This window comes from Pleurodeles waltl, chromosome 12 (genome assembly GCF_031143425.1).
Source record: "Pleurodeles waltl isolate 20211129_DDA chromosome 12, aPleWal1.hap1.20221129, whole genome shotgun sequence".
Taxonomy (NCBI): Eukaryota; Metazoa; Chordata; class Amphibia; order Caudata; family Salamandridae; genus Pleurodeles; species Pleurodeles waltl.
In genome coordinates this window covers 602,091,981-602,116,655 of record NC_090451.1, presented here as the reverse complement: position 1 = coordinate 602,116,655, position 24,675 = coordinate 602,091,981, and the positions used below count along the sequence as shown (strand labels likewise).

The 24,675-nt window shown below is 44.8% G+C and overlaps 2 protein-coding genes across 10 annotated transcripts in view; one reads left to right on the top strand and one right to left on the bottom strand.

Moving 5' to 3' along the window:
• The window catches only part of ISG20L2 (interferon stimulated exonuclease gene 20 like 2), a 36,318-nt gene extending 13,060 nt beyond the window's left edge, over positions 1-23,258 (bottom strand). The window contains exons 1-4 of one of the 5 annotated variants that reach the window (XM_069217838.1): positions 23,126-23,258; positions 14,389-14,572; positions 7,438-8,397; positions 6,803-7,003 (exon numbers count right to left, since the gene is read on the bottom strand). In XM_069217838.1, the coding sequence (XP_069073939.1) occupies positions 6,803-7,003; positions 7,438-8,280 (1,044 nt within the window). In that variant the 5' untranslated portion in view covers positions 8,281-8,397; positions 14,389-14,572; positions 23,126-23,258. Of the gene's footprint in view, positions 1-6,802; positions 7,004-7,437; positions 8,398-14,388; positions 14,573-19,180; positions 19,634-19,702; positions 23,019-23,125 lie in introns of those variants that run through there. The other 4 variants (XM_069217837.1, XM_069217840.1, XM_069217839.1 and 1 more) reach the window with 4 other exon arrangements.
• METTL25B (methyltransferase like 25B) overlaps positions 23,028-24,675 on the top strand; it is a 237,649-nt gene continuing 236,001 nt past the window's right edge. For 3 of the 5 annotated variants that reach the window (XM_069217836.1, XM_069217832.1, XM_069217833.1), the window contains exon 1: positions 23,378-23,528. The gene's annotated coding sequence lies outside the window, so the exon portion shown is untranslated. Of the gene's footprint in view, positions 23,111-23,139; positions 23,258-23,377; positions 23,529-24,675 lie in introns of those variants that run through there. The other 2 variants (XM_069217835.1, XM_069217834.1) reach the window with 2 other exon arrangements.

The window sequence follows — 24,675 nt, the reverse complement described above, 5'->3', positions numbered from 1 at the left end:
TTTTTCAATTGCAGTGTCCACTTCTGGTCCAAACAATTGTTGTTCATTGAACGGCATATTGAGCACTGCCTGTTGTATCTCAGGTTTGAAGCCGGATGTGCGCAGCCATGCGTGCCTCCTTATCGTTACAGCAGTAGTTATAGTTCTTGCAGCTGTATCTGCTGCATCCATAGAAGAACGGATTTGGTTGTTGGATATGTTTTGTCCCTCTTCAACCACTTGTTTTGCCCGTTGTTGGAATTCTTTGGGGAGGTGCTCGATGAGATGCTGCATCTCGTCCCAATGGGCTCTGTCATATCGCGCTAGGAGTGCCTGCGAGTTGGCGATGCGCCACTGATTGGCAGCTTGTACTGCAACCCTTTTCCCGGCTGCATCAAACTTTCGGCTCTCCTTGTCAGGAGGTGGTGCGTCGCCTGATGTGTGCGAGTTGGCTCTTTTACGAGCTGCTCCTACGACAACTGAATCTGGTGTCAGTTGTGATGTAATAAAAGCAGGGTCTGTGGGTGGTGCCTTGTATTTCTTCTCCACCCTTGGGGTTATTGCTCTGCTTTTAACTGGCTCCTTAAAGATTTGTTTTGCGTGCCTTAGCATTCCCGGGAGCATAGGAAGGCTTTGATAATTGCTATGGGTGGAGGACAGGGTGTTACAAAGGAAGTCATCCTCGATAGGCTCTGAATGTAGCGATACGTTATGAAACTCTGCTGCCCTAGCTACCACCTGAGCATACGCTGTACTGTCCTCAGGTGGTGAGGGCTTAGTGGGGTACGACTCAGGGCTATTGTCCGATACTGGGGCGTCATAAAGATCCCATGCGTCCTGGTCATCTTGGCTCATGGTGGTATGAGCTGGCGATTGTGACGGAGTCTGTGCCGGTGATATATGAGTTGCCGGTGGTGGAGAGGGTGGTGGAGTTACCTTCTTCACTACTTTTGCTTGTGGTGTTTTTTCTTGTTGTTGGAAATCTAGTTTCCTTTTTCTTCTGATTGGGGGAAGGGTGCTGATCTTCCCTGTACCACTTTGTATAAAGATCCGCTTTTGCGTGTGATCTACAGCCGTTGTTTGTAATTCCTCCTCAAATCTGTGTTTTTGAAGTTGGGAGGACAGTGAGTGTTCCTCTGAGTAGGAACTGGCTTTCGGTTCGGTTGCTGGGCGTTTTGGCACCGAAACCGTGTCTTTTGTTGTTTTCGGCTCCGAAGAGATTTTCCTCTTTTTTGGTGTCGAACCTTCTTGGCGTCGACCATCTTCAGTGCCGCTATCTCTGTGCCGAGCAGCTTCGGTGCCGCTGCCTCGGTGTCGACCCTTTTCTGCGGCAGTTTCTCGGTCCCGAGATTGCTGCGTGCCTGTGTCTCGACCTGAGTCGGACGATCTCGGCACCAGCTCGCCCTTTTTCGGTGCCGATGGACGGTCACCTACTTTATGGGTTCAGCTATGGCCTGTCGGCAGTGGCGTCCCCTGCGGCCTTGTCTGTTTTTCTGTGTGATGCTTGTTTCGACATCTTACTCACGGTTTCTTCGACGTCGAATTCTTCGGAATCCGATTCGTGGATGGAGAATGTTTCTTCTTCTCCCTCTTCCTCGAACCGTTGTTGTCCTGTCGGCATGGACGCCATCTGCAACCTTCTGGCTCTTCGGTCTCGGAGCGTTTTTCTCGACCGAAACGCTCGACAGGCCTCACACGTTTCTTCTTTGTGCTCGGGTGACAGGCACAAGTTACAGACCAAATGTTGGTCTGTATAGGGATATTTACCGTGGCATTTAGGACAGAATCGGAACGGGGTCCGTTCCATCAGTCTCGATCTAGCACGCGGTCGGGCCGACCAGGCCCCGACGGGGGATCGAAATTACCCCGAAGGGCTACCGGAGCTCTTCAAGATTCGGCGTCGATTCTAATCTAACCCGATACCGAACGAAACAATACCGACGAATTTTCCGTTGATTCTGACTAACTTTCCGACCCGAAACACGGAGCGAAAAGGAACACATCCGAACCCGATGGCGGAAAAAAAACAATCTAACATGGAGTCGACGCCCATGCTCAATGGAACCAAAGTAGGAGGAGTCCCTCGGTCTCGTGACTCGAAAAGACTTCTTAGAAGAAAAACAACTTGTAACACTCCGACCCAACACCAGACGGCGGACTATGCACAGCATGTGTATCTGCAGCTACACATGCCACCAAACATATATTTATTAAAAGTGAGTTTTTAAACAAACCGAGAAACGCTCCTGCCATGATGGCAATGCTATTAGTAAACTAAGAAGCAAGTCAGGGATCATGTGTACCCTATATGTGGGCTTGATTCTTAGGACCTCATTTATGAGGCAGTCAGGCAGTGCAGCAAGTCACCTTGCTGCGCTGCACTGCCTGACAGTGTAAGGGCAGCAAGGCAATGGTGCATTCCTGCCCTTTCCCAGGCGTACAATGGGCTCCCTACCACCAACACGGGATTACTACCACCAACACAGGCACCCTTGCACCATGGTGCTAGGGTGCCTGCACTGCATGTAGGATTGTTTTTGTGCAGGAAGGGACACTTTTTGTACACAAAAACAATCCTGGGCCTCATATTTCTTTCAATATGTGCTGCAGAATGCAGCACAGCAAAAACAACAAGTGATGGACGGAATGCTGAACATTGTCAAACATTCACCCCCAGTACAGTGATCTGGGCCTAAATCCATTGTTTTTTTGCTGCCCATGCCATTCTAGTTTGGACCCAGCCATATGCAAATCAGTCTTGACCCTGTTCCCCATGGGAACAGTCCAGCCCGAACTGCTAGGCCAGGTCTTCCCTGGACTGGAAACAAGCATCCTGGGACCGGTTTCGGGGTTTCACCCCTCATCAGCCAGGCTAGCTTGAATCCAGTGGCATGGGAAGCACGGGACCCACGTCTGGGCATACCCTTCCCACTTAGGGCGACAAAGCAAAAACAACAAGTGATGGACGGAATGCTGAACATTGTCAAACATTCACCCCCAGAATGCAGCACACACAGAGGAAAAAACTAAGAACTAGAGATCTTTCACCTTGTTACCCCCTCCCCTGGAAAGGTGTAAGATTATGGTGCATCCCCAGGTTTACAAGTTCAAATGCGTCAAACTCCATGAGATATGAGTAGAAAAACCCAGGCAATGCCTTCCCAGGACAGAGTAACGCAATTCAGTGCAAATCACTGCATTGTTTTACTCCACATTTTTGGAGCCACTCATAACTACGCAAAGTGGCTTTGCCTTAAGGTTTGTGTCACTCTTGCATCACGTCCACTCATAACTACGCAAAGTGGCTTTGCCTTAAGGTTTGTGTCACTCTTGCATCACGTTGTGTGGTGCAAGAGCGATGCAAACAGCCTAATAAATAGGCCCCACATTATGCATGGAGCAAACGTTTAGTCTATTTAATAAAAAAAAAAAATTTTTTTTGTTCAGCAGAAATGTTGAACTCCCATATTTGAAGGTGCACTCATATAGGAGAATTAACAAAATAGGAGACTGTAAAATAAAATATTTGCCTAGGATCACACAATTTGGGACCTGTTTACAAATTCAAGTACATTACAGTTAGGTTGAGTAAAATATTCAAGTTACTCGACCTGCAGGTCTAGTAAAGTTTTTATGATTTTTCATGGCCTGATCTGTAATTCAGGAGTATGGCCACTGAAGAAACGGTTTGAACATATACTGTGATAAAGCAAGAATTATGTTTTGAATGTATATATCTATGCTGACTGCAATTCGATACATCTGTAGCTTCAGAAGCACTGCATTTATATCTACAAATAATCAAGATGCATACTGGGAGCATCAGAATAATCACAAATTTATTTTCCAGATATGTAAATCAACGTGTCAGCAATGGGGGCTGAGCTTAGGGAGGTGATTTGCCTAGGTGTTCAGGTTCAACCTGTAGCAACTATACTACAGCTCGTACTTTAAAATATCAATTTCATAACTAAAATGGTACACATTACATTAAACAATGTCACAATCGGTAAAAAAAAAGCCTTGCTGACAAAATAGTTTCAATTGCATCTTATAAGCTCCTTTTCACTGAAGCCAACAACATCTAAGGAAAATGTAACAGAAGTAGTGGAGTATATACCTGAGGTTTGCTTGATTGAACACCTACGCAGAAAGCACAAAACATGTACTAAAACTGAGGAACTTCAAAACGTAATCACTCTTAGTAGTTGAGTCTATTGCAGTCTACATTAACATTGCACACATCAAGCTACACTTAATGTCCTTTTCTACTTGCACCTATAATGTGATACCTTAAGTACCATTATATATATATATCACTGGGCAACAAAATAAAGATTTGTTTACAGACATACATGTGCAATAATCCCAATTAGTGAAATGGAACCTTGGACCTCATGTCCAAGAAATTAAAATCCAATAGCAAATATATCTTTGCTAGTGTAACCTGAAACAGATGTCTTCTCATGACAAAAAACACAAAAAAGTCACCATTTCATATCCAGTGGACTTGAAAAATAGATCCTGAACAAAAGTTACCTCCTCTAGCCAATATAACAAGACATCAAAAGGCGTGTAAAGGCAGGCTGCCTCTTGGTCCAGTTGGGACATGGGAAGAAACAGGCATGCGGGGACCCAGGGATGATATGTGCTGGACTACTCTTTATATCTTTAGATGGCAGGCAATGGTGCTGCTCCACAGTCCAATATTTTTGCATCTCGTATCCAGCTGTACTGCTGGCATCTCACTGCTCCTGGCTGACCTTACTCCATCAATGCCACATCTGCAGATATCTTCCAATCAGCTTGCCCATGTGGTGGAGTTTGGACTAAGCTACCTATCATATTAACTTCAGAGTGTTGAGGAACCTTGGGTAGATCAGGCTTCTAATTATGTTTGGTACTCATTCTTTCTAAGGCAGTTCATTGTGACTTGCTCTGGCTCAATTACTCTATAGCATTCAGTTGATATCAGAGGGTGTTATGCAAGGTAGGGCCTCCAACTAGACCACATAGGCAAAGTGATTCATCAAACACCTATAGGGACATGCATCAAACAGGTTTTATTAAGTTTTTTCATAAGGTTATGGCACCGACAGTTGTCATAATAGTTTATCAAAACTATCTGCACTTATACAGTCCCCCCCCTCACTCCCCAGTTGAATATATTTTAATACATTACTTGCCAGTGAGGTGACTGCAGAGTTTGATATTTGAGGTGTTTAGTGAATGAATGAGCTTTGGGAATGTCTGCTCTTAGCTCCCCCTAATGAATATAATGAATAAAAGAGGACGGCTATGGCGGACTAGGACAAAGAATTGAAGCTTTGAAGAGAAACTAATTTGTGGGAGCAAGTCATTTTAAGATGGTTTTTCTTAACAAGCATGCAGAAGGAAGCAGGCCTCAGTTATCTTTACACCGATGACCAAACCAGCACTAGCATTCCTGTTTCAGATCCATATTAGCACTGCTTGCCTCGCGTTCTCAGTCGTACAGAAGTAATCCGAATTGGGGGTGTGGGTTAATTATCTTTATCTTCAGAAGCACGGCATTTATATCTACAAATAATAAAGGTGCATACTGGGAGCATCAGATTAAATCACAAACTGTTATTCTGCTGATGTGTAGATGCTTTATTATGTAGTCAATGCATCAGCAATGGGGGCTGAGCCTGGAGGGAACGTTATTTCATACAGCACTCCATCCCAGCAGGGCAGCCTCAGCATCGATGAATAATATTTAGGAATTCAAACTTTGACAAGTACGTTCTGTGACACTGAACCAACAGCAAAGAGTTTACCTCTTAGCCTTTATACAGACTTGTAGAGTCAATCTCAGGGAAGAAGGCTTTTCCTACCTGCAAAGACGTGACAACTGCCAAATAGGTTTTTTATTGTTTTTTTAATATCCTGGTCTGACACAATGAATTTGGACCAGGGACACATCCTGTGTGGAACTGCATAAAAGAAGAAAACAGTCAAGGGGGAATAAAGAGGGGGACTGTGTCCGGAGCAAACAAACTGCCATTACCGAAGAAAACCACTCAGAGAATGGGTGGCTAAAAAAAGGGAGAAAAAAAAAAAAAAAGGATGGGAAGCAAGCGCAACTTGTGCCACGTCAGAAGCTGAATCTGCATAGAAGGTGACAGTGTCATGTAATCTTGGACGCAGGATGATCTCTACCAAAGTTGTGCCACAAGTGAAGAAGAGATCTATGCCTATAGTGGTTCTGGGGAAGGGGGGTGCTCTGGGAGTGAGGAATGATTTGCAGGAGAGAAATTAATGTACTGTTGATAAGCCCAAACAAACACTGCTGGCCTCAATCGTTCTTTTTTTTTTTGCAGTGAAGCTCCCCGGGCGTTCACATTTTTGGGTCTCCATACCAATTGCTATAGCTGAGCTCACCAACGGTGGCAAAGTAGTCAAAACTTTAGACCGAATCACAAACTACCCATAAGGAGATGTTTTCCTGTTTAAGGCGTCCACAGATCTGAAACATTTAAATGTATCTTTTTCAAAATGAATGAATCTCTCATAAAGGGGAAAAGCAACTGCATAGCAACAACACAGCTCTCTTAATATCTATTAAGGGCTAATTGCTGTGCAGTGTTTAGGAGCCACAGCGAAAAGCACATTGCCTAGGCCCAAACTGGGAGACCATGTCTTGTAGACGCCGATGATGGTATTAGAAACCTGGATTCTAAACATATGATCTGGCACTTTACTGGAAAAGTGTTTGGGTAAGTAACATCCATTATCAAAATAAAATGTAACGGTTCATTTACAGCTTTTTAAGGTGAAACATGTAACAGCTGCTAAATACCTGTATATCTCTGTTTAATAGCTGCTTCGAAAGACGCTTCAGTGAAACAGACTCCTTCTCATTGAAACCAGCCATCTTGTTTAGCAGAGGGATCCGGGAAGTATCACGGGTCAAGGAATTAGGGTGAAAATAGTTCAGTGCTTTGAAGTCATTGTGGATCGCATGTCCGATGACAACTTTACCACTAAGGATTTTTAATATCTATTGAGAAAATATTTTACAATTATTTGCTTGACAATCAAATACATTAACAGCACAAATAAGCTCACCTAATTTATATGAAGCACACTTTTGAATTGTATCTGCAATACTCAAGACTTCACTAAACAGGGTAGCAGATAAAAAATAAAAAAGGATGCTGCCTCCTGCTCTGCCTTAATATTTTCAGGTTCCCTTAAGCATTCACCTAGTATTCTAAAGGTGTTGGCAAATCCATGAGGACATGCCGAAAAGAACAAAACTGCATGTCAAGTTCCTACATTCTGGGAGGGATGAATACTCAAGTATGACTAACACCACCCTCTAACATCTCTTCCATTATTCCCACAAAGCATTAAAGCCACTTGAGGCTGAAGTTAAATTAAGCAAGCGTGCTCTCCTTTCAGCCCTCAACCCCAGGCCAGACCCTGGCTCACCTCTTTCTGTGCAGCTTTGAAAGGAGTTGCATTCTTCATGTGCTGTTTTTTGATCCCGCTCCACCTGGTTCTAAAATCTGTGATTGGATTTGGTGGCTGAATGTATTTGTCGTATACCACATCGCCATGGTAGCTTACCACAGTGCAACGGGCCAAATCACTGCGCCGTCCACCAGGTCCTGTTCCCACCATCTCACAATCAATTGCCACAAACCTGTATGGGAGATCAGTTCCAGAAACTGGAGGAAGACCACTCTCATATTCATTCAGTGAGTTGATTTTATGTGCACCTAGGTGAGACCAGGATTGGTTCCTGTGAGCTTGATTGTTTGCATGAGACACACTAGCTTTCGTGGAGCCGTGCCCCATGGCTTTTGTGCCAACAGAAGCAAAATAAGCAGACCGAGAATTGTGTGAATTAGAATCCACTGTCACAGTGAGGTCCCCTGACTGATGGCCATGATACTCCGAATAAGGGGAGTGGTTTGTTTTTGGTAAACATTTCTGCTGGGGTATATGGTAAGAAAAATTATCATTACTAAAAGAGCTTGCATTCCTTTCAAAGTTTCTTTCAGCCAAGCGGTGTGCCGAAGCCTCAAAGTTCCCTGTATTTTTACCACATTCTTGGAAACCTGAAGAATGTTCTTCAATAAATTGTGGATTGTGTAGCCTAGCTGGCTGGTGGGCTGGGTGTGGGAGCTGCTTTTGCTTCAGGAAACCTTTCCTTTCCAAATACTTCCGTCTTTTGAGAAATTTCTTGTGTTTCTGGTTGGTATGATCATGGCTGGCCTTAGTCTGAGGATGACCATCACTCATGTCCAAGTTGATCATCAAACCTGCCATAGTGGCTTATGTCAGTAGCTCATGAAATGCAAAATACAGTAACACATAAAGTCAGAAAATCCTTAAAATTCAAATAAATACAAAAGCATGGAATGGGCTAGAAGATAGCAGTGCCACCTGAAAGAAAGAAAAAAAAGGAATACATTAAATAAAGAAAAGATACTAATAGATCAGTTATGACAATTTTGGATCAAATTCAAAATGCATTCACAAGTGCACATCTACACTGACATTCATAAACATTCCAGGACAGGAACTTTTGCAAAAGATAGTGAACACACAGAAACCTGTAATTTTTGAGGAAATGTCAAACAGTTTGAAGGTATTACAGTAAAGGGATGACAGGCCTGCTGGGCTGCACAGAAGACTACGGTCTCTCCAGCTCCAGAGTGAGCCCAACATAGGTAGCTGTTTGGCATACAGAAAGGAAACCCACAGGACTTTCCACAACACTCTGCAGCAGGAGATATTGGGCTCTCCATTGGTGTAGTTGTGGTCCCACAATGGAGGGGTAAGGCCTATGAAAGTAAAACACTAAAGATGGAGCCGCATATGGGCCCTCTATAAAGGAGACCGGTGTTCCAGTACAGGGGATCTCTCTTTGGGTGTTCCTGGGGGAGTGGTGTAAGCAGAACTGGAAGGTGGCAGTGCACGCCCACCATGTTCTACCCACCTGAAGTAGTTGTGCAGGAGAAGAGGGAAGATATGTATCCCATGGCAGTGAGACTCAGTGGTTACAACTAGCTGCCTGTGTCCGTTTCAGAGCTTTTGTTTTCACTGCAGTACTAGATGTTGCAAGGCAACTCACCATTGATATAAGGGATCAATTGTAGAAACAAATTCAGAAATTAACATGCACCGTAAGAGAATAAAAAATAAGGGGAGATAGTGAAATTTTTAACCCAAGGCTTTCTGCAAAGTGCCCACCAACAGACAGGAGTCTAAAGAACAACAGGAGGAAATGTTAACAAAAGGTGAATCTCTCCCAATGGGGGCCATAAGAATGCTATGAACTACCTCTTGTAACATTAAGGCTAAGGTTACAAGCATGGAGGTGACAATGGAAACACTGTATTCAGAAACTAGTAGCTGTGGAGCATTCCCCGGAAAAACATTCACAAGAGATGGCCACAGTTAGTGCAGCTTTTGCCGAAACAGAGGGAGGAATTGAGACTAGCGACTACCAAGACTGTGCTGAAACTCATTCACTTAACTGGACAGTAAAGTAGAAAGTTGAAAACATAGGCAAGGACTCCAAATTTACATATGTTGGGTTCTCCACAAGTTCAGGAAGCAGCTTCCTTGACCGTTGTAACAAAACTTTTTGAATGGTGTGATTCTAGAGAGACAATAAGCAGCGTGAAAAGGGCGGTTATACTTCCTGGAAGGGGGCCGGATATTCCTACCTCTGATTTGGTAAACATGACCACAGAACTGGGTTCTGAGAAGGAGAGAGAAGCTATCCTATGAGCATCAATTTGGAGCAGACTGGTTTAGATGAAGCTTGGATCTTCACCTTCCTAGACTTGAGCAAGGAATCTCAGGCAAAATGCAAGAAGTCCCAGGAAATCAAGAAGGAACTGGTACTAATAGACGTACCCAGACGTGGGTCCCGTGCTCACTATGCCACCAGATTCAAGCTAGCCTGGCTGAAGAGGGGTGATACCCCGAAACTGGTCCCAGGATGCTTGTTTCTGGTCCAGGGAGGTCCTCGTCTGGCAGTTCAGGCTGGACTGTTCCCATGGGGAACAGGGTCAAGACTGATTTGTATATGGCTTGGTCCAAACTGGAATGGCATGGTGAGCAAAAAAACTGATGGATTAAACCCAGATCTGTGACTGGGGGTGAATGTTTGATTTTCTTCTGCATTCGGTCCATCAACTGTTATTTTTGCAAGTTCTCCCACCCAGCGCCAAACCTGCAGTAGACCCGTCTAGACCGCACCATTACCCTGGTCAAACGAAGAAACTCCAATTAATTCTGGAAATCTAAACAATATTATAGCTTGTCTGCTACGCTGGAGAGGAAGTTCCTGGGGAGGGTGTGAGGTGAACACTCTCAAGCTCCCTCTCCGTATCCTCCAATTTGCCCCTGGAGAACCCCGTCCCCCAGAAATTAGACAGAAGGGAAGAAGAAGTCCTCCCCCCTTTTCCTCAAATATATCATGAGCATATCACAGTTCTATTTTATCATGTGGACGTCCTCTCTTTCCGCAATAATGTCAACCATGGAGTTATCAGTCCACAGTAAGTAGTGGTATCTCACAGTGCCGTTCAATGGGGCCCTCTTTATAGCATCTGCCACAGGCCCATATCGGGCTGCGATTCATAGAGCTTAGTTCCCTTCCTCAGGCATCCGAGAAGCATTTTATGTGGACTATAGGCCTTGGAGGTGGTTACTCAATGCCAGTACTATCACTAGAAGCCTCAGAAGCACTGTCGTTGTCGAAAGGATCTCTCTGTCACAAGCCTCTCAGGAGAGTCACACAAGGTGCCATCAGAGCAGACCCTTATTTTACCCTGCGGGGCTGCAATCACACGTTTTTCATCGACTCTTCCGTCTCTCTAGGCAAGCCAACGGGCGCTCAATAGTCTGAGAAACTCGGTCTTGCTGCGATGGGTGGGTTTTTAAGCCCTGCGGGACTGTGTCCAGCCAGTGTCCACCTTCTGTTGAGCTGAATAACAATTTTTACAGTTCCCGCATATTGCACCCGAAGCTTGGCCAGAAAAAGTAGACTGTATTTCAAATTCATGTCCCTCATCAATTTTATGACAGCCAGGAAAGATTTTCTTTCCGTTGGTTATAATCTGGGAAGATTGATACTCGTCTTTCTTGGAACATGGGAGGACCCTGGTCCCTGACCTATAGAAGGATAGCGTACCTGTCTCTAAAGTTCATCAGACGGGCAATGATTGCCATTAATGGAGCTCCTTGTTTCGGTGTTGGCAAGCTAGTAGGGCCCTGCAGGCTCTCGATCGTAAAAAATTTAGAACTTTTTTTGGGCTAAAGTGATGTGGTTATCTCACTCCTCCAAAAGCAGTTCAGTGGAGGGTCCCTCTCTGGAAAACCCACAAAGCAGAGGTTATTCCTAAGGGCACGAACCACGGAGTCCTCAATTCACTTGTCTGGACGTGCAGTAAGTTTCTGTAAGTCAGCCACCTTGAAGCAGAGGTCACAAGCCTCTTGTTGAAGGGCATGTAAATTTTGCTCAGTATTCAGCAAACTTGCGGAAACCTCACGTCGGTTCACCTTTAGCAGGCTAACCTCTGTGGTGACCATCTCAATCTTGTTGACCACCTCCGAATTTGAGCTCCGGAATGCTGCCATTAAATCAAGGAGGGCACAGTGTGTCCACCCCTTTCCTTCCCACTAGAGTGGTCGTCCGTGGAGCTCCTTCCACTCGCCGACGGAGGTTGTAAGGCCTGGATGTAATTTACAATCTTGTTTGCTTGCTGCATCTTGCCGCCTTTGTCTTACCATTGTGGCCAGCAGTCCCAGGGGCCCTCGATACTGGCCCTTCACCCCAGTTGTACGCCATTGGGGCCCCTGTTACCCTCCACAGGAGGCTCATGCACTGCAAAGATGATACGGTTGAAGGACCACACTGCGTACCCTACAGCCTCCCAGAGACGCGTGCAACGCCTGTCAAGGGTGTGCCCACCTGAGATGATCAATTGTAGCTGACGTGGTCCTGCAGACCCCAGACGAGCATCGTCCAGTCTTTGGCACTCCTGTATCTGTAGTATACAGGGAGGAGCCTCTTTCAGAGAGCCGCAACTGAGCAAACTAGGGCCCTAAGCCGTCAGCTTCCCTCAACAGCTGTAGGCCGCTGGCGGGCCCCAGGAAATGATGCCACATCAGGTTCTCCAGGCAGTCCTGGGCAGCTTAAAGATTACAGGCTCCTTAGTTCCAATAGCCTCTGAAGCTGGAGTTCTCAGTAGCCATATTTTTTTTCCCTTTCCAAATTCCAATACAGGCTTCTCAGGTGCCTCCCCCCAGTGCTACACAGGGGCCCCCAGGGCTGTGCACTCAGCTCTCTGCTGTCCCCAGCACCTACTGGGCTGCCCTGCTCACCGTTGTGCCTGTGGCTTAAAGACTTGGCCCAGAAGAAGCTGACAATATCTCCATCAGCTTGCAGGCCCCCCACATGCGGGGTGGCAGTCAGCCTGCAATCAGGCAGCCTCCGGGACCCAAGTCACCCCACTCTAATCTTCAGGCCCTAATGCTTGCTCACCCTACTGGCACTGCTGCACCACCTGGGGGCCCCCTGTGTCCCCACCATGCCCAGAGACCTCAGGGCCGGCCGGGTCCTCACTCACCAGCCCAGCCAGCAGTTCAGTTGCCGACTGCCCCACGCCTAAACAGCTCCAGGGGGATGCCAGAAATCTTCAACAGTCTGCCTGACAGGGACCTCCAGGTATGATGGGGGCTGCCTGCCGACAGCTTTGGGTCCGCTCACCTCACTTCAGGGCCCAGGGATCATTTCCATGTATCGACCCATCGGTCCGCAGTGTCAGACTCCAGCCCCGCAGCGGTCCAGCGAATCCCCGGGCCGCCACCTGGCCCCCCGGCGGCAGGGGGGCCATAACCCTATGCACCGGCTTGGCCCCGGGGTGGGGGTATTTCACTGCTTCACGCAGCCCACAGGACCGCACCAGTCCTCCTACCTGCGCGACACACGCAGCACTCTCTCCTCCTCGCAGCACCGTATTTTGTCCACTTCAGAGCCCCGATCCCTCTCAGAGTCTCGCTGCGGGGGCCACAGGATAGCTGTGGAAGGGTGGCTGTCCATTAATAACCAGGATTTAAAAGGATAAAAATATTTGGCGGTGGGAGCACAGAGAGAAGCGTCTAGTCAGTCATTACACTTGGCCACGCCCGATCCATAGGCCTATCACTATATCTGAATTGTTCTTAAGTGTGTGGATGGCTAGACTCTGGTTTGTGATACTGTAACATGTTGGTTTGTTTGCTTAGGCAGTTCGAAACATGCATAACCATCATTTCAAACAAAAGTATTTCAGTATGCATTGATTGGAGGAAGGCGTAAAAGCATAAAAATGACAAACCCAGTGACATCAAACTTAGTCTGTGTGGAGTTGTTGCGAGGGAAGTGGTGCTCTGGTCATTTTGGTGATATACTGAATTTGTCTGATAGATTATTTTGTTGTATTCCACTTCTGGCATTTCCCCAGTTCCCAACCCAGCCACTGTACTTTTGGCATGTATGAATCTTAAATATTGGGTGACACTTGCTTATCCTAAGTAATTGTTTAAGGGGAATCATTTCACTTTGGCCTATTCCCTTATATGTTGCTACCACATTGGTCTTGATGATGACCCTGTATTAACTGAATTGGAGTTGAAACTGACAGCGTTACTCGTGGACTAATATAGATGAGAATGTATACACTGTACTCTAATCTTGAGTCACGTTGTTAGAATTTGATCTAATTTCAGTCCTTAGACCGTATACATTGTAAATAGTACCTGCTGACTTTACTCAGCAATGTCACTAATCACGGCGCCATTTTCATTGGAGCACCTATATTCTGAACCAAGTCCTAATCAATAATCAAGAACCGGGAAAGGAGCTCTATTGTCTGAAGCTGGAAGCCCATCCAGAAACAAAATCTAAGACCCAACATGCTGGATCCAGAAGACATCTATCACCCGCACACAATGGAATGGTTCCCTGAGAAGAAAGGGGCACAACGAAGTTTGGTTCACACACAAGGGGCCCATGGCAGACTGTACAATGAGTGGCATCATCTCACCATGGACGGAAAGGTTACCTAAACTCTAGATATAGACAGCCTGGTCATGTATCATTTATGCAGCTTGTGGGTCAGCAAGTAAGCATAAAAAGCATGTTCAACAACAAACTACAACTAACAATATTGGTACCTATAATTTTGACTTGCAGCCAAAGATATTTTTTTGAATTTCGAACCATGTTCCGTTATTTTTATTCTGCTCTGTGATACAGTCCCTGATGCTTCACATATTCAAATATACTCAGAGCATGTAACTCCAGAATTAAAAACACAGTAACCAACTAACAGATGACTTAAAAGTATGCTTTTGTCTAAATAAATTATTACAGACCGCTAAATGTCCTTCTTGAAGTCCTTTATCTTCCTGCTCGTCTGACAACAGAGGTGCAAGCACGTTTTTGGTGATGCTGGAAGGCTTCATTGTAATTAATGAGTCAAGGGAAATGACTTGAAAACTTGAAGCCACAGCCCGGTAGGATACAGCATGGTAGACGAGTCACATCTGCTGCTGTCACCTAAGTTTAGAAAGAAAGTGCAATTTTTTTTAAAAGCAGCAATCAATGATTTTTATTTCACAATAAAACGAATAATGCAATGGGCCTGCACAATCAACTTAAGCTTTGTGACTAATAACCAGGAACCAGCAATTCATAAGGAATTAAATAAAACAAGTAACATCTGCTAGCTCAAGAGTACTGAACCAGTATTAAAAGTTAGACAAATATTTAGAATCTGTATATTAAGAGGAGGGTGCCTTGTTATCTACTTCGAATAAACTTGTAAAGCGGCTATACATTGTAAAGTAATCTTCACATCTTCATAAGAGGAGAGTTTACAACTGCGAACAAGATCACGGAGGCAAAAAGGCAAATTGTCAAAGGAAAGTCGCCAAGACAACTTACAAATAAAATATTGGGAACCCATGGAATATAAAATACTGTATGTACTACCAGGCAGTTTTAGGTCTAGTATGGTCCACTACCATCCTACACAGAGGAGTTACAACCTGACTCACTTTATACATGTTCTTTTTGTTGTTGCAACAGGCATCAATTTGGTATTTAATACTGTACTCTACAAGGCCCAAGAGGTGGCGTACAAGACTGCCGCTCTTTAATGAAACTCTGATGTCAGAGGGACCAATCCACCAATATCTTAGCTCAACTGCTAGCAGAGCAACCAGGATGGCAAAAAGAGAGTTATCCTTGGGCTGCTGGAGAAAAATAAAAATAAAAATGGTGGCAAATGGGGCAGCTTGGCTACGATCTCCAGTTAATTATGGCATCACAGCACAGACTGCAGAAGGCTACAGGGAAAACTCCGAAAAATGTCCGCAGCCATGTGGCAGGGAAAGCTGAGTGGAGGAACCACCCTGGGCCGGGGTGAGTGAATGCTGGTACACCCCGGCTGGGAAGCCGCCTGAAGCTTTGAGGTGGACATGAGATGTGTGGAAGCTTCGGATATGCTGCCCGGATGAACTTGGCCCAAGGCCGCAGGCCTGGGGAGGTCACGCTAGGCATCAGGTGGGGCGTGAAGACAGTCTCATTGAGGTGCTTGGTCCTGACGTGACTGGAAACGGCTCCCTGTTGATTGCTGAGTAGGGGAGAGTGCTTGAATGTGGCAGCCCTCTTCTTCCCTTCACCCTCACATAAAGGTGCAGCAAATTGGGGCACACCCACTCCATGGAAAACTCGTGCGCTACTTGAGGCACTTGTGAGAAGCCTTCTTACCCACTTGGCAGCACCTGGACTGATCATTTCAGCACTGCGCAGGAGTAGGATTGTTATGGGTTACAGATACTGGCGCAAGATATAAGAAAGAGCTGGGCTGAGATATCATTTCCGTTGATCCACCCTTCCCCTGCCAAGTTAAAGGGACCTGCAATGATAACAAATTATAGGCAAAACAAGGAGAAAGCAATTAAAGATACACTTTGAGGTCCAAAAAAACATGAGCCTCTCCACAGAAGACACGCCTGGTTCTAACATGCAGAGTCCATCTCAGATGGATAACAATGTGGAAATGATAGCCCTACATCGTGCTATGCACAGCTATTATCTATAGAATCAGAAATTGACTTGTTGGGTGCCTGGATGTCATATCCCGCAAACTGGAAAAATCAACTACATGTTACAGGAGGTGGCTGGCGTATTTCTACTGCTTAAGATGATCTAGCTGGGGAGGGCGAAACATTACTAAACACAGGAAAAGTGCTCAAGGTTATTGTAACAAACAAATGCACACTTTTTATTATTACCCTTTTGAAATCAGGGAAGGACCCCGGTCTCTAGGATTCCCATACACCACTTTTCCTGCTGAATTGTGATGCCAAGATACTAGCTAGCCGCCTGAAAATAAATAAATAAATCACCCAAGGTGCCTTATCTTGCCCGAGCAGATCAGCCCTGTTTTATATCCAAGCGGTTAAAGGCCCATTATTTACGGATTCTATTCGCCCTAATGCGGGACTTCGATCCAAACCAAGATGTAGTTGCATTGTTTCTAGATGCCACTTTGGCATCCGACTCCCACTAATGGGACTCTCGCTTTATGGTAATTCATCGGATGAGCTTTCCAAATCAGTTTCTAGCCTGAATTCATCTACTACATACCCAGACAATGGCTAGACTATGCCTCAGTGGAGTGCTATACAATATCAGTGGCTTGACAGGGGGCACTAAAAAAGGCTGCCCACTCTCCCCCTTCTGTCCGAGCTAGCTGTGGAGACATATCAGCAACTGCAAGCAACATTTTTCACAACACGCCCTTTGCTACATCAGCCAACATATACTTATTTTGCTCTATACAGATGATGTAACTTTATATTTGCGAACCCAGGCTGTGCCTGAATGCCATTTTAAGGGAATTCATCAAATTCGGGTCTCTCTCTGGTATTCTGATTAGCTGGGGAAAAAAATCACAAATATTCCCTCTCATGGCCAACTCAATACAATTCACACCTCACTTCCCACCCCATTGGTGCCAATAGGTGCTGAGCTCTGTGTTGGATTCATAAGGATACAGTAGAGGTCACACGGGCGAACCACAGCACTGACTCATGGATCAAGTCATGCAATGGATATTGCTTTTGCTTCTAGCAAACTGTATTAGCCTCATCAAGATGGCAGTACTCCCTAAACTGCTTTACTTATTCCTGAACATACTTCTCCACCATATCACCTTTTTTGCCTCTCACACTCAGAATAAAATGGGAGACTCCTGTGCTGCCTTTCCTTCGAGGGGGATTAGAGGCCAAGACAAGGAATTATACTACTTATGGGGGTCAGGCTCAGTTTGCTATGTACTGTTATTAACAAAGCCCTTTCTTCCGCATCTGGCGTGGTTGGGAAGGTAGACTCCATGGCACAGATACCTCTGTCCTCTTTGACTGGAACTACCCCTATTAAACATGCAGGTGCCCCATCCATGGCTGAGTGCACCACTGGAGCCTGGAAGATGTTGTGCAAGAAAGTGAGAGAGGTGTTCATTTAAAGCCTCCCTCTGAGCTTTCATTCTTTAATGCCAGTCACACACGAGAAATTAGTTGGATCCCAACTCTTGCAAAGGCGCTACGGCATTGGGGTGATCTATAAAGAATGGGATCCTTTCTCTCCTAAACAAATTATCTGGGAACATTCCCTGGCTGTCCCGGAGATTTGCACAGATAATCGCATTCAAGAAGTGTAGGGTGGTAACTCTGGGATTCCATGAGGAGCGCCTGACATCTGCCAACCTGAACAGGTTATTAGATGCTAAAACAACTAAGCATTTGATTTCCACAAAATCACTCATCCCAACAGGAAATGCCAGACGTGGCAAATCAGGGGCAGAATTCCTTCCTGTAGCAAGGTCTTGTGAGAGTGCAGCAATTATGGTCTAAGGTTATGACAGCACTGGTAACTATGGTGAAGGGTGTGGGCCCCAGATCCTGAGGTTGCCCTTCTGGGCTATGTAAAAGATATTGAGGCCTCTCACAGGAAATTCATGGCACTGGCCCTCTTAGTAGCAGGAGACTAATGGTCGGTAAGTGGGGTGGGAAGAAACCCCAAATCTGAGCAATGGCTCAGGGTCTTGGTCTACTGCAATGAACACTTAGATCTGCATGAAGAACTGCTTCCCAATCTTCAACCCAGAAACATCTGTCAACTATTAAGGACGTATCTGCTGGACAATTGAATCAATGATAGACCCAACAACCAAAATGAAAAGGGGCCTAAAGAATCCAAATGTGTGATACGTTGGACCTTCAGTGGGACTTGAGGGTAATGCAGCTTTATGTAGCATTCTGAGCCCCCAGGTCGCAATTCATGACCGCAGATGCCATGTGGCCACTGTTTGTTCCCCTGCTTTTCAATTGAAGGCGTCTCTAGTCTAGACTCTAAAGTACTCCATACTTTTTACAGAGAGGTGGTGGTGTGCACGAGTCTCCCTCCACCTAGTTACACGAAGGTTTCCCAGAACATTCAGTGTCTATTTGGTACAAAATGTAACTTTTACAACGCTAGCTGAGAAATGATAAGTAACTTGTTGTATTTAGCGGAAAACGAAAAATAAAACGTTTTATAGAATTAAAGTAATCTACAGACTGAATTATCTAGACAACTTTGCAAAGCGTGCAAGTATAATAGTCTCCTAAACATTCCAGTCTTTCATATTTTAAATGTCACTGTTAAACACTTTTTCCCCAAAAACGCAGTCATTCGCTTGACGTTCTACAATTTAAACAAAATGTAAACGATAGCAGCTGCTTAGCAGACTCCATTTAAAGTGCTTTTAAATAGGAGGTGTTGTGTCATACATACTTCAGAATATTTTTTAATAAAGTCTATCAATTTCCAGGCATGGTTTAAGTTGAGTCAACAACAGTAATAAGTATTTACCAACACTGACGAGTTTATATAAGACCAATCAACAAAAATAACCTTAGAAAACGCTATTTTAGTCCTTTCATCCTCAATTGGCAGTCTACAAAGGGGTGCTTGTGGCACACCAAGACTCTGGCATGACGATACATACTGTCACACGGGGGAGGATCAGCAAAGGTTTACTGAGCTGATTTATTTTCATAAAAGGGTACAGCAAAACTTCCACAGCAATAAAGCGCATATTAAGCTGCAATATACCTGATCGCTGACCAAGTGTGGGAGACAAGAAGCTGCAGCAAAATGTACTTTAAAAAAAGTGGCTTATTTGCTGTGCAAGCTGTTGCATACCAAGCAGGTTTTGACATGGGTTCGTCTGAGGCAGCCTAGGCAGAAGATATTTTAATTAGTCAACATACAGTTGAACATTCTAACTCTTCATACTCTTCTGTTCAAAACGGGTTTAAGTAATTGATCTGAATAGTTGGACACACTAATATAAGATCTAGGTCATTGGCCAAAATCCACCTATTTTTTTAAAAAAATGTGCATGTTATGGACGAACAGCCCAACTTTTTCATACGCATAAGCTTCCTTTCTTTATGACCAATACAAGGTACCATTACTCAAAACACTATTCTGATTTGATCCAATGAAGGAACATCTAATTACTCAAAGACCACAGCAAAAAGCACAGATAGATGGCAGTTTGAGAAAGCTCAAGGGAAACTAACGCAAACATTGGTTTTGTAGAACGTTCAAATTTTCCTATTACAGTCTTACCGAAGCATGGATAACAGGTATGTAGTGCAGACCTGCTGGGATGCAGGTAGTGTCACTGCTTAATTTGTCACTGGTCAATATCAAGGGCGCATCTTTGGAGGTCATCCACATTTCCATGCCGCATGTTAGAATTTGCTAAAGATTTGTGAGCCACTACTGGGCTTTCTGATTTGCAGCAATGAACATCTACTGGATTAGCACTTGTTAAACACGTACATATGGTGCACCTCTGATGCCGTTTTAAGTGACTGATAAAGTGTACGGGATAGGTACGAAGACAATTATCACTTTCGACAATTCATGGCACTCTTCATTGCAAATGGCCAACCAACTTCCCATCAGCCTAAACGAGAGCAGTACTACGAGAGCAGGACTAGGAGAATATAGGAGATGGACCACAAAAGTTGTCATCTACAAAACCTCCCATGCGGACAAAACCACTGCATTTATTTGTGCTTACTCAAACTGATACAGGTTGTTTTAAAAATAAAAAAAAAGCAACAATGCAGCTGCTTTTACGATTATTACCTAGCAAGCAAATTACAAATTAACTTTAAAAAAAACTTAACCGACAGCAGATTAAAAATAGGATAGTCTATAAGGGCTCATGCATAACAAGTCAGGTGAAAAATCTTTTTTTAAAGACAAATTTGTACATTATGTATGGAGAGCGCCAAACACCTAAAATCAAAATGGAGGTGTTTTTACCCTCTCGTGTAAATAATGAAAATCTGATTTTCAACAAAACATGATAATTCTATAATAAGACCCAACATAAGTTGTACTGATGTTACTTTGAGGTGCTACAAAGGTCTATAACAGTCTTCATCTAGGGCTAAAAATCTCTTTTGGGAGAGCGCGCCACTGGCTGATGTGGAAGTTAGAATCTAGTGCTCCCCTTTCCCTGACGGACAAAACTACCACCACCAACTTTACACCCATGGCAGAAGACTGGATGCAAACCAACTGCCTGCAGCTCAGTTCCGACAAGACGGAAGGGCTGGTCTTCGGAATTAAGACCTCCATATGGGACTCCCCCTGGTGGCCATTGGAGCCACAACCAACACCCACAGACCACACAAGAAATCTAAGTCCTAGACAACAAGCTCAACGTGACCGCTCAGGTCAAAGCAGTGTGTACCTCCTGCTTCCACATCCTATGCATGCAATCAAAAAAATAATTCTTTGAATGGTTGCCTCAGCACGTCAGGCGGACTGTCACGCAGGCACTCATACTAGCAGGCTGGAATTGAGAAACACTCTACAGAAGAATCTCCGAACAACTCCTACACAGACTCTAGACCATCCAAAACACCACAGCAAGGCTCATATTCTGCCTTCCACACAGCACCCACATCACACTGCACCTCAGGATGGTCCAATGGCTCCTCATTAACAAGTGTACCAAATTCAAACGTGTCATACACACATACAAAGCCCTACACAACCCAGGATCAAATACCTGAGCAGCAACATACACTTTCATCACCCAACCAGACACCTATGCTCTGTCTCAGTCTCACTCCCACACATTCCCCGCATCCACAAAAGCGAAACTGGAGGTTGTTAATTCTCTTACATTGCACCCAAGACATGATACAACCTTCCTCAACATATCAGAGCCTCCTCACTTCCAGAGTTCCGCAAGAAGCTAAAGACCTGGCTCTTCATATAACTGTCTTTGGACCCAAAAATCCACACACCTGCCGAAGCACCTGGATACCCTCATTGGGTGATTAGTGTGCTATACTAATCAATATAACATAACATTGTGTATTATACAATGTTGTGCCCAACCTGGCAGTAGCAGTATCAAAAATGAATCCACATGCTTCATCAGAGATTGCTAGAAGAGTAATTAGTAAATGTTAAACTGCAGTTCACATTTTTTATACAACACTCATCAGTGCTTAAAGCGAAGAGGGAACAGTAATTGGGAAACACAAATGTTGAGGGAGCATAACTGCCAAACCAAGACACCTCCTAGAATAAACGTTTTTATTCCAACAATGGGGGCAAGAAACTAGAGAAAACTTAAGTCAAAAATGATTACGTTCTGAGCATAGCAGCACGAAAAATCAGCACTGCTGCATTGCGTAAATATTTAACATTTGTGTGGAACCCTAGGATTTTCTGCCCACTTTCCATAATTTGGCTGGTGTCGGGCTTTAGGATAGGCATACCATTTTAGTGACCCACTCACAACATTCCACTCCCAAAAAGTGTTTTTTTTTTCATGCACACTGATCAACACGGTTTGTGCCAATTTGCATTGTGCATCAAAAACAACGCGATGGAGCGAATGCTTGAATTATTCTCAGCCTCTGGCAATCGCTCAGGGCTGCATCTCAATCATTTTTCTTTCACCATGCCACATCAGTTTGGACTCAGACACATGCAAATCATTCTTGAACCTGCTCCAATGGAAACAGTCCAGACCGAACTACCGGTTCTGGGCGATCTTGCCTGGAACGCAACCAACCCAGAACCGGTGTCTTTCTTATTAGGGTTCATCAGTCAGGTATAGCTTGGTTTGAATGGCACCGTGAGCAAAAAACGACATACTGGGTTGTGCCCCGAACGATTACCAGGAGACGAGACTAATTCAAGCATTCCATTCACCGCCTTCGTTGTTGTTGGACTTTGCACAGTCTACGGCTTCTCTGAGTGTACTGAGGTCCCACACACAATTTGAGTAAATCTGTAGCTAAATTTGAAGATGACAAAATGCAATCCGTACACGCTGACATTTAAGTATCAGAAATTATATTTCAGACAACTCAAGTCTGAGAGAAGCACCCCCTCCCCGTCACCCAAAAAAACACAAGAGCAATGACTGGCGCAAACCCAAGGCCCCACAAACAGTGAAAACTCGGTACACGCAAGCACGGACACTGTCCCACAAAGCAGTGTGTACGAACAGGCCAAACCCTGTCCTCGCAGAAAGGGTCATGCTGACCGCAGAGAGATCACAATTCCGCTTCCGTGGACTAGACAATGCAATCCCGCAGGCTAGCACTCGAAGATTCGGAGGTTGCGGTGGCCGCGGGCAACCTCACAGCCCGGCAGGCCAGTCTTAGCCCACGGAGCGGTGGGGTTGGCCACGCCATCGGAAACCGGAGATAATTGAAACAGCCCACTCTTGATCGAGTGACGGGCAGTCGGGCCCCTTCGACAGTGGAGGGGAACGGGTCAGACCCACCGCACTCGCAGGGCTCCGGTCGACAGTAGTATTCGTGGGCCCAGTCAGGGCACCGCGTTACACGGAAGCAACAGCGCAGAGGGACTAAAGATGGTCCAGGAGATGACGCGCTCATGACGCGTGTACAGACCGAGCGGCTCTCCGTGGCCGAGTGCACAAAGGAGCTGCTTTAGAGCATGAACCACCCAGATTGAGCCTGCATTTGTGTAAGTGCTACCTACCGGGCCTGATCCAGCTCAAGTGGGTCCACAGGGTCTCCAGACTGCCTCAGTGAGCCCAGACCTCCAGTCCAGCGCGATAGGAGTAGAAACATATAAGCTGATGTCATAACCAGGCCACCGACGGAAGACTGGGTAGGCAGAAGGATCTCACTGCTGGAGTAAGGGCACGTGCACTTTCCGGGCCTTGCAACCAATGAACAACCGGCAAGCGTTTCCTGAGCCAATCCCCGCAGGCAGTCACAAAAAGAGACCACACAGCCAGTAACCCTCAGCCGAGCTGGCTACCACAAAACTTTAATATGTGCTCATTTTGGGAGCTGTTAAATATTTTGCTGTGACTTCTGTCTACGTCTCCAGCTCGTATTTTAGTCTGCTTTTGCTTCAAGGGCTCAGTTCTCCCGAGGTATTTCCCATATGTGGAACTACGTGGCGTTGCGGAACATATATGTTATTGGTAGTTATTATCTACATACTGTACTTTTTCTAATCTCTGATTTTTTTTCCTCTCGGGATTCTTAGCTCCGTGGTGTATAAAGGGGGTTTGAACATGCCTTTATCGTTTGGAAGTCCACCCCGAAGGCAGTGCTTTACAGGGAAATATAGACAAGTACAGATATTTACCATTTATAGTACTTGTTTGCTCCTGAGAATTGCCGTTCTACCATATTAAATGCATTGGAGCAGTGCTGAGAAGTGCAGGTACTCTCCCTTTAAAATGAAAGAAGTGTTGGTACTCAGTACTGGACAGTACCTGCTCATTTAAAGCACTGTCCACAGAGTTTCCCCGATTGTTTCCCCGATTCATTATGTGCATTATGTAACAATTGGTATTTATGTTGACGTAGTCTACTTACTTATGTCTTTTTAGGTCGAAGCCTGTGCTAAAGACATCTTGGGGGCATTCGGAAAGCTGACCTAGGAACAGATTCTGTCAATTACTTACAAATGATTTTGTTGTTTGTAACTCACCTTTGCTTGCTTTCCAATTGCTGGCTTTGTTTGTTTTAGGCTGGCCAGCTTGAGTTAGTCAATCAAGTGTAGCATATCCTATTTAATGTATTCCACAGTGTTCGCTTTCTGTAAACAGGGTTTAAATTTTGTATTTATTTTGTCACATATGCTGTGCATTCAGGTCAAATGTCAGGCTCTGTCTTCCGCAGGAGCTTGGTGTTTACATTTCTTTTTATTACTTCAAAGTGAGAGGCTTTATCTGGCAATCTTGGACTGTGAAAGGAAGAGTTTTTTCCCTTTGATTCTGTGTAGATTTTTCTCATCTTTTTCATTTGTCCTTCCTGACTCTGTTGCAGCTTCTGGTTTTTGTTAGCCCTGTGACACTTATGGGTACTATGCACTCTACAAAGTTATTTTAGTTCTTGCTAAGGCTTTTTTCTTGCACACAGCAAAATTTACATGTCTGTAAATGAACTGTGCAAATAATTCAGAATATATCAGAATTAGTAAAGCACAAATTAAGCACTTTTTTTGTAATTCTGAAGTGTGCTGGAAACAAATATTTGAATATAATAAAAACAAATCAATACCTTAGGTGA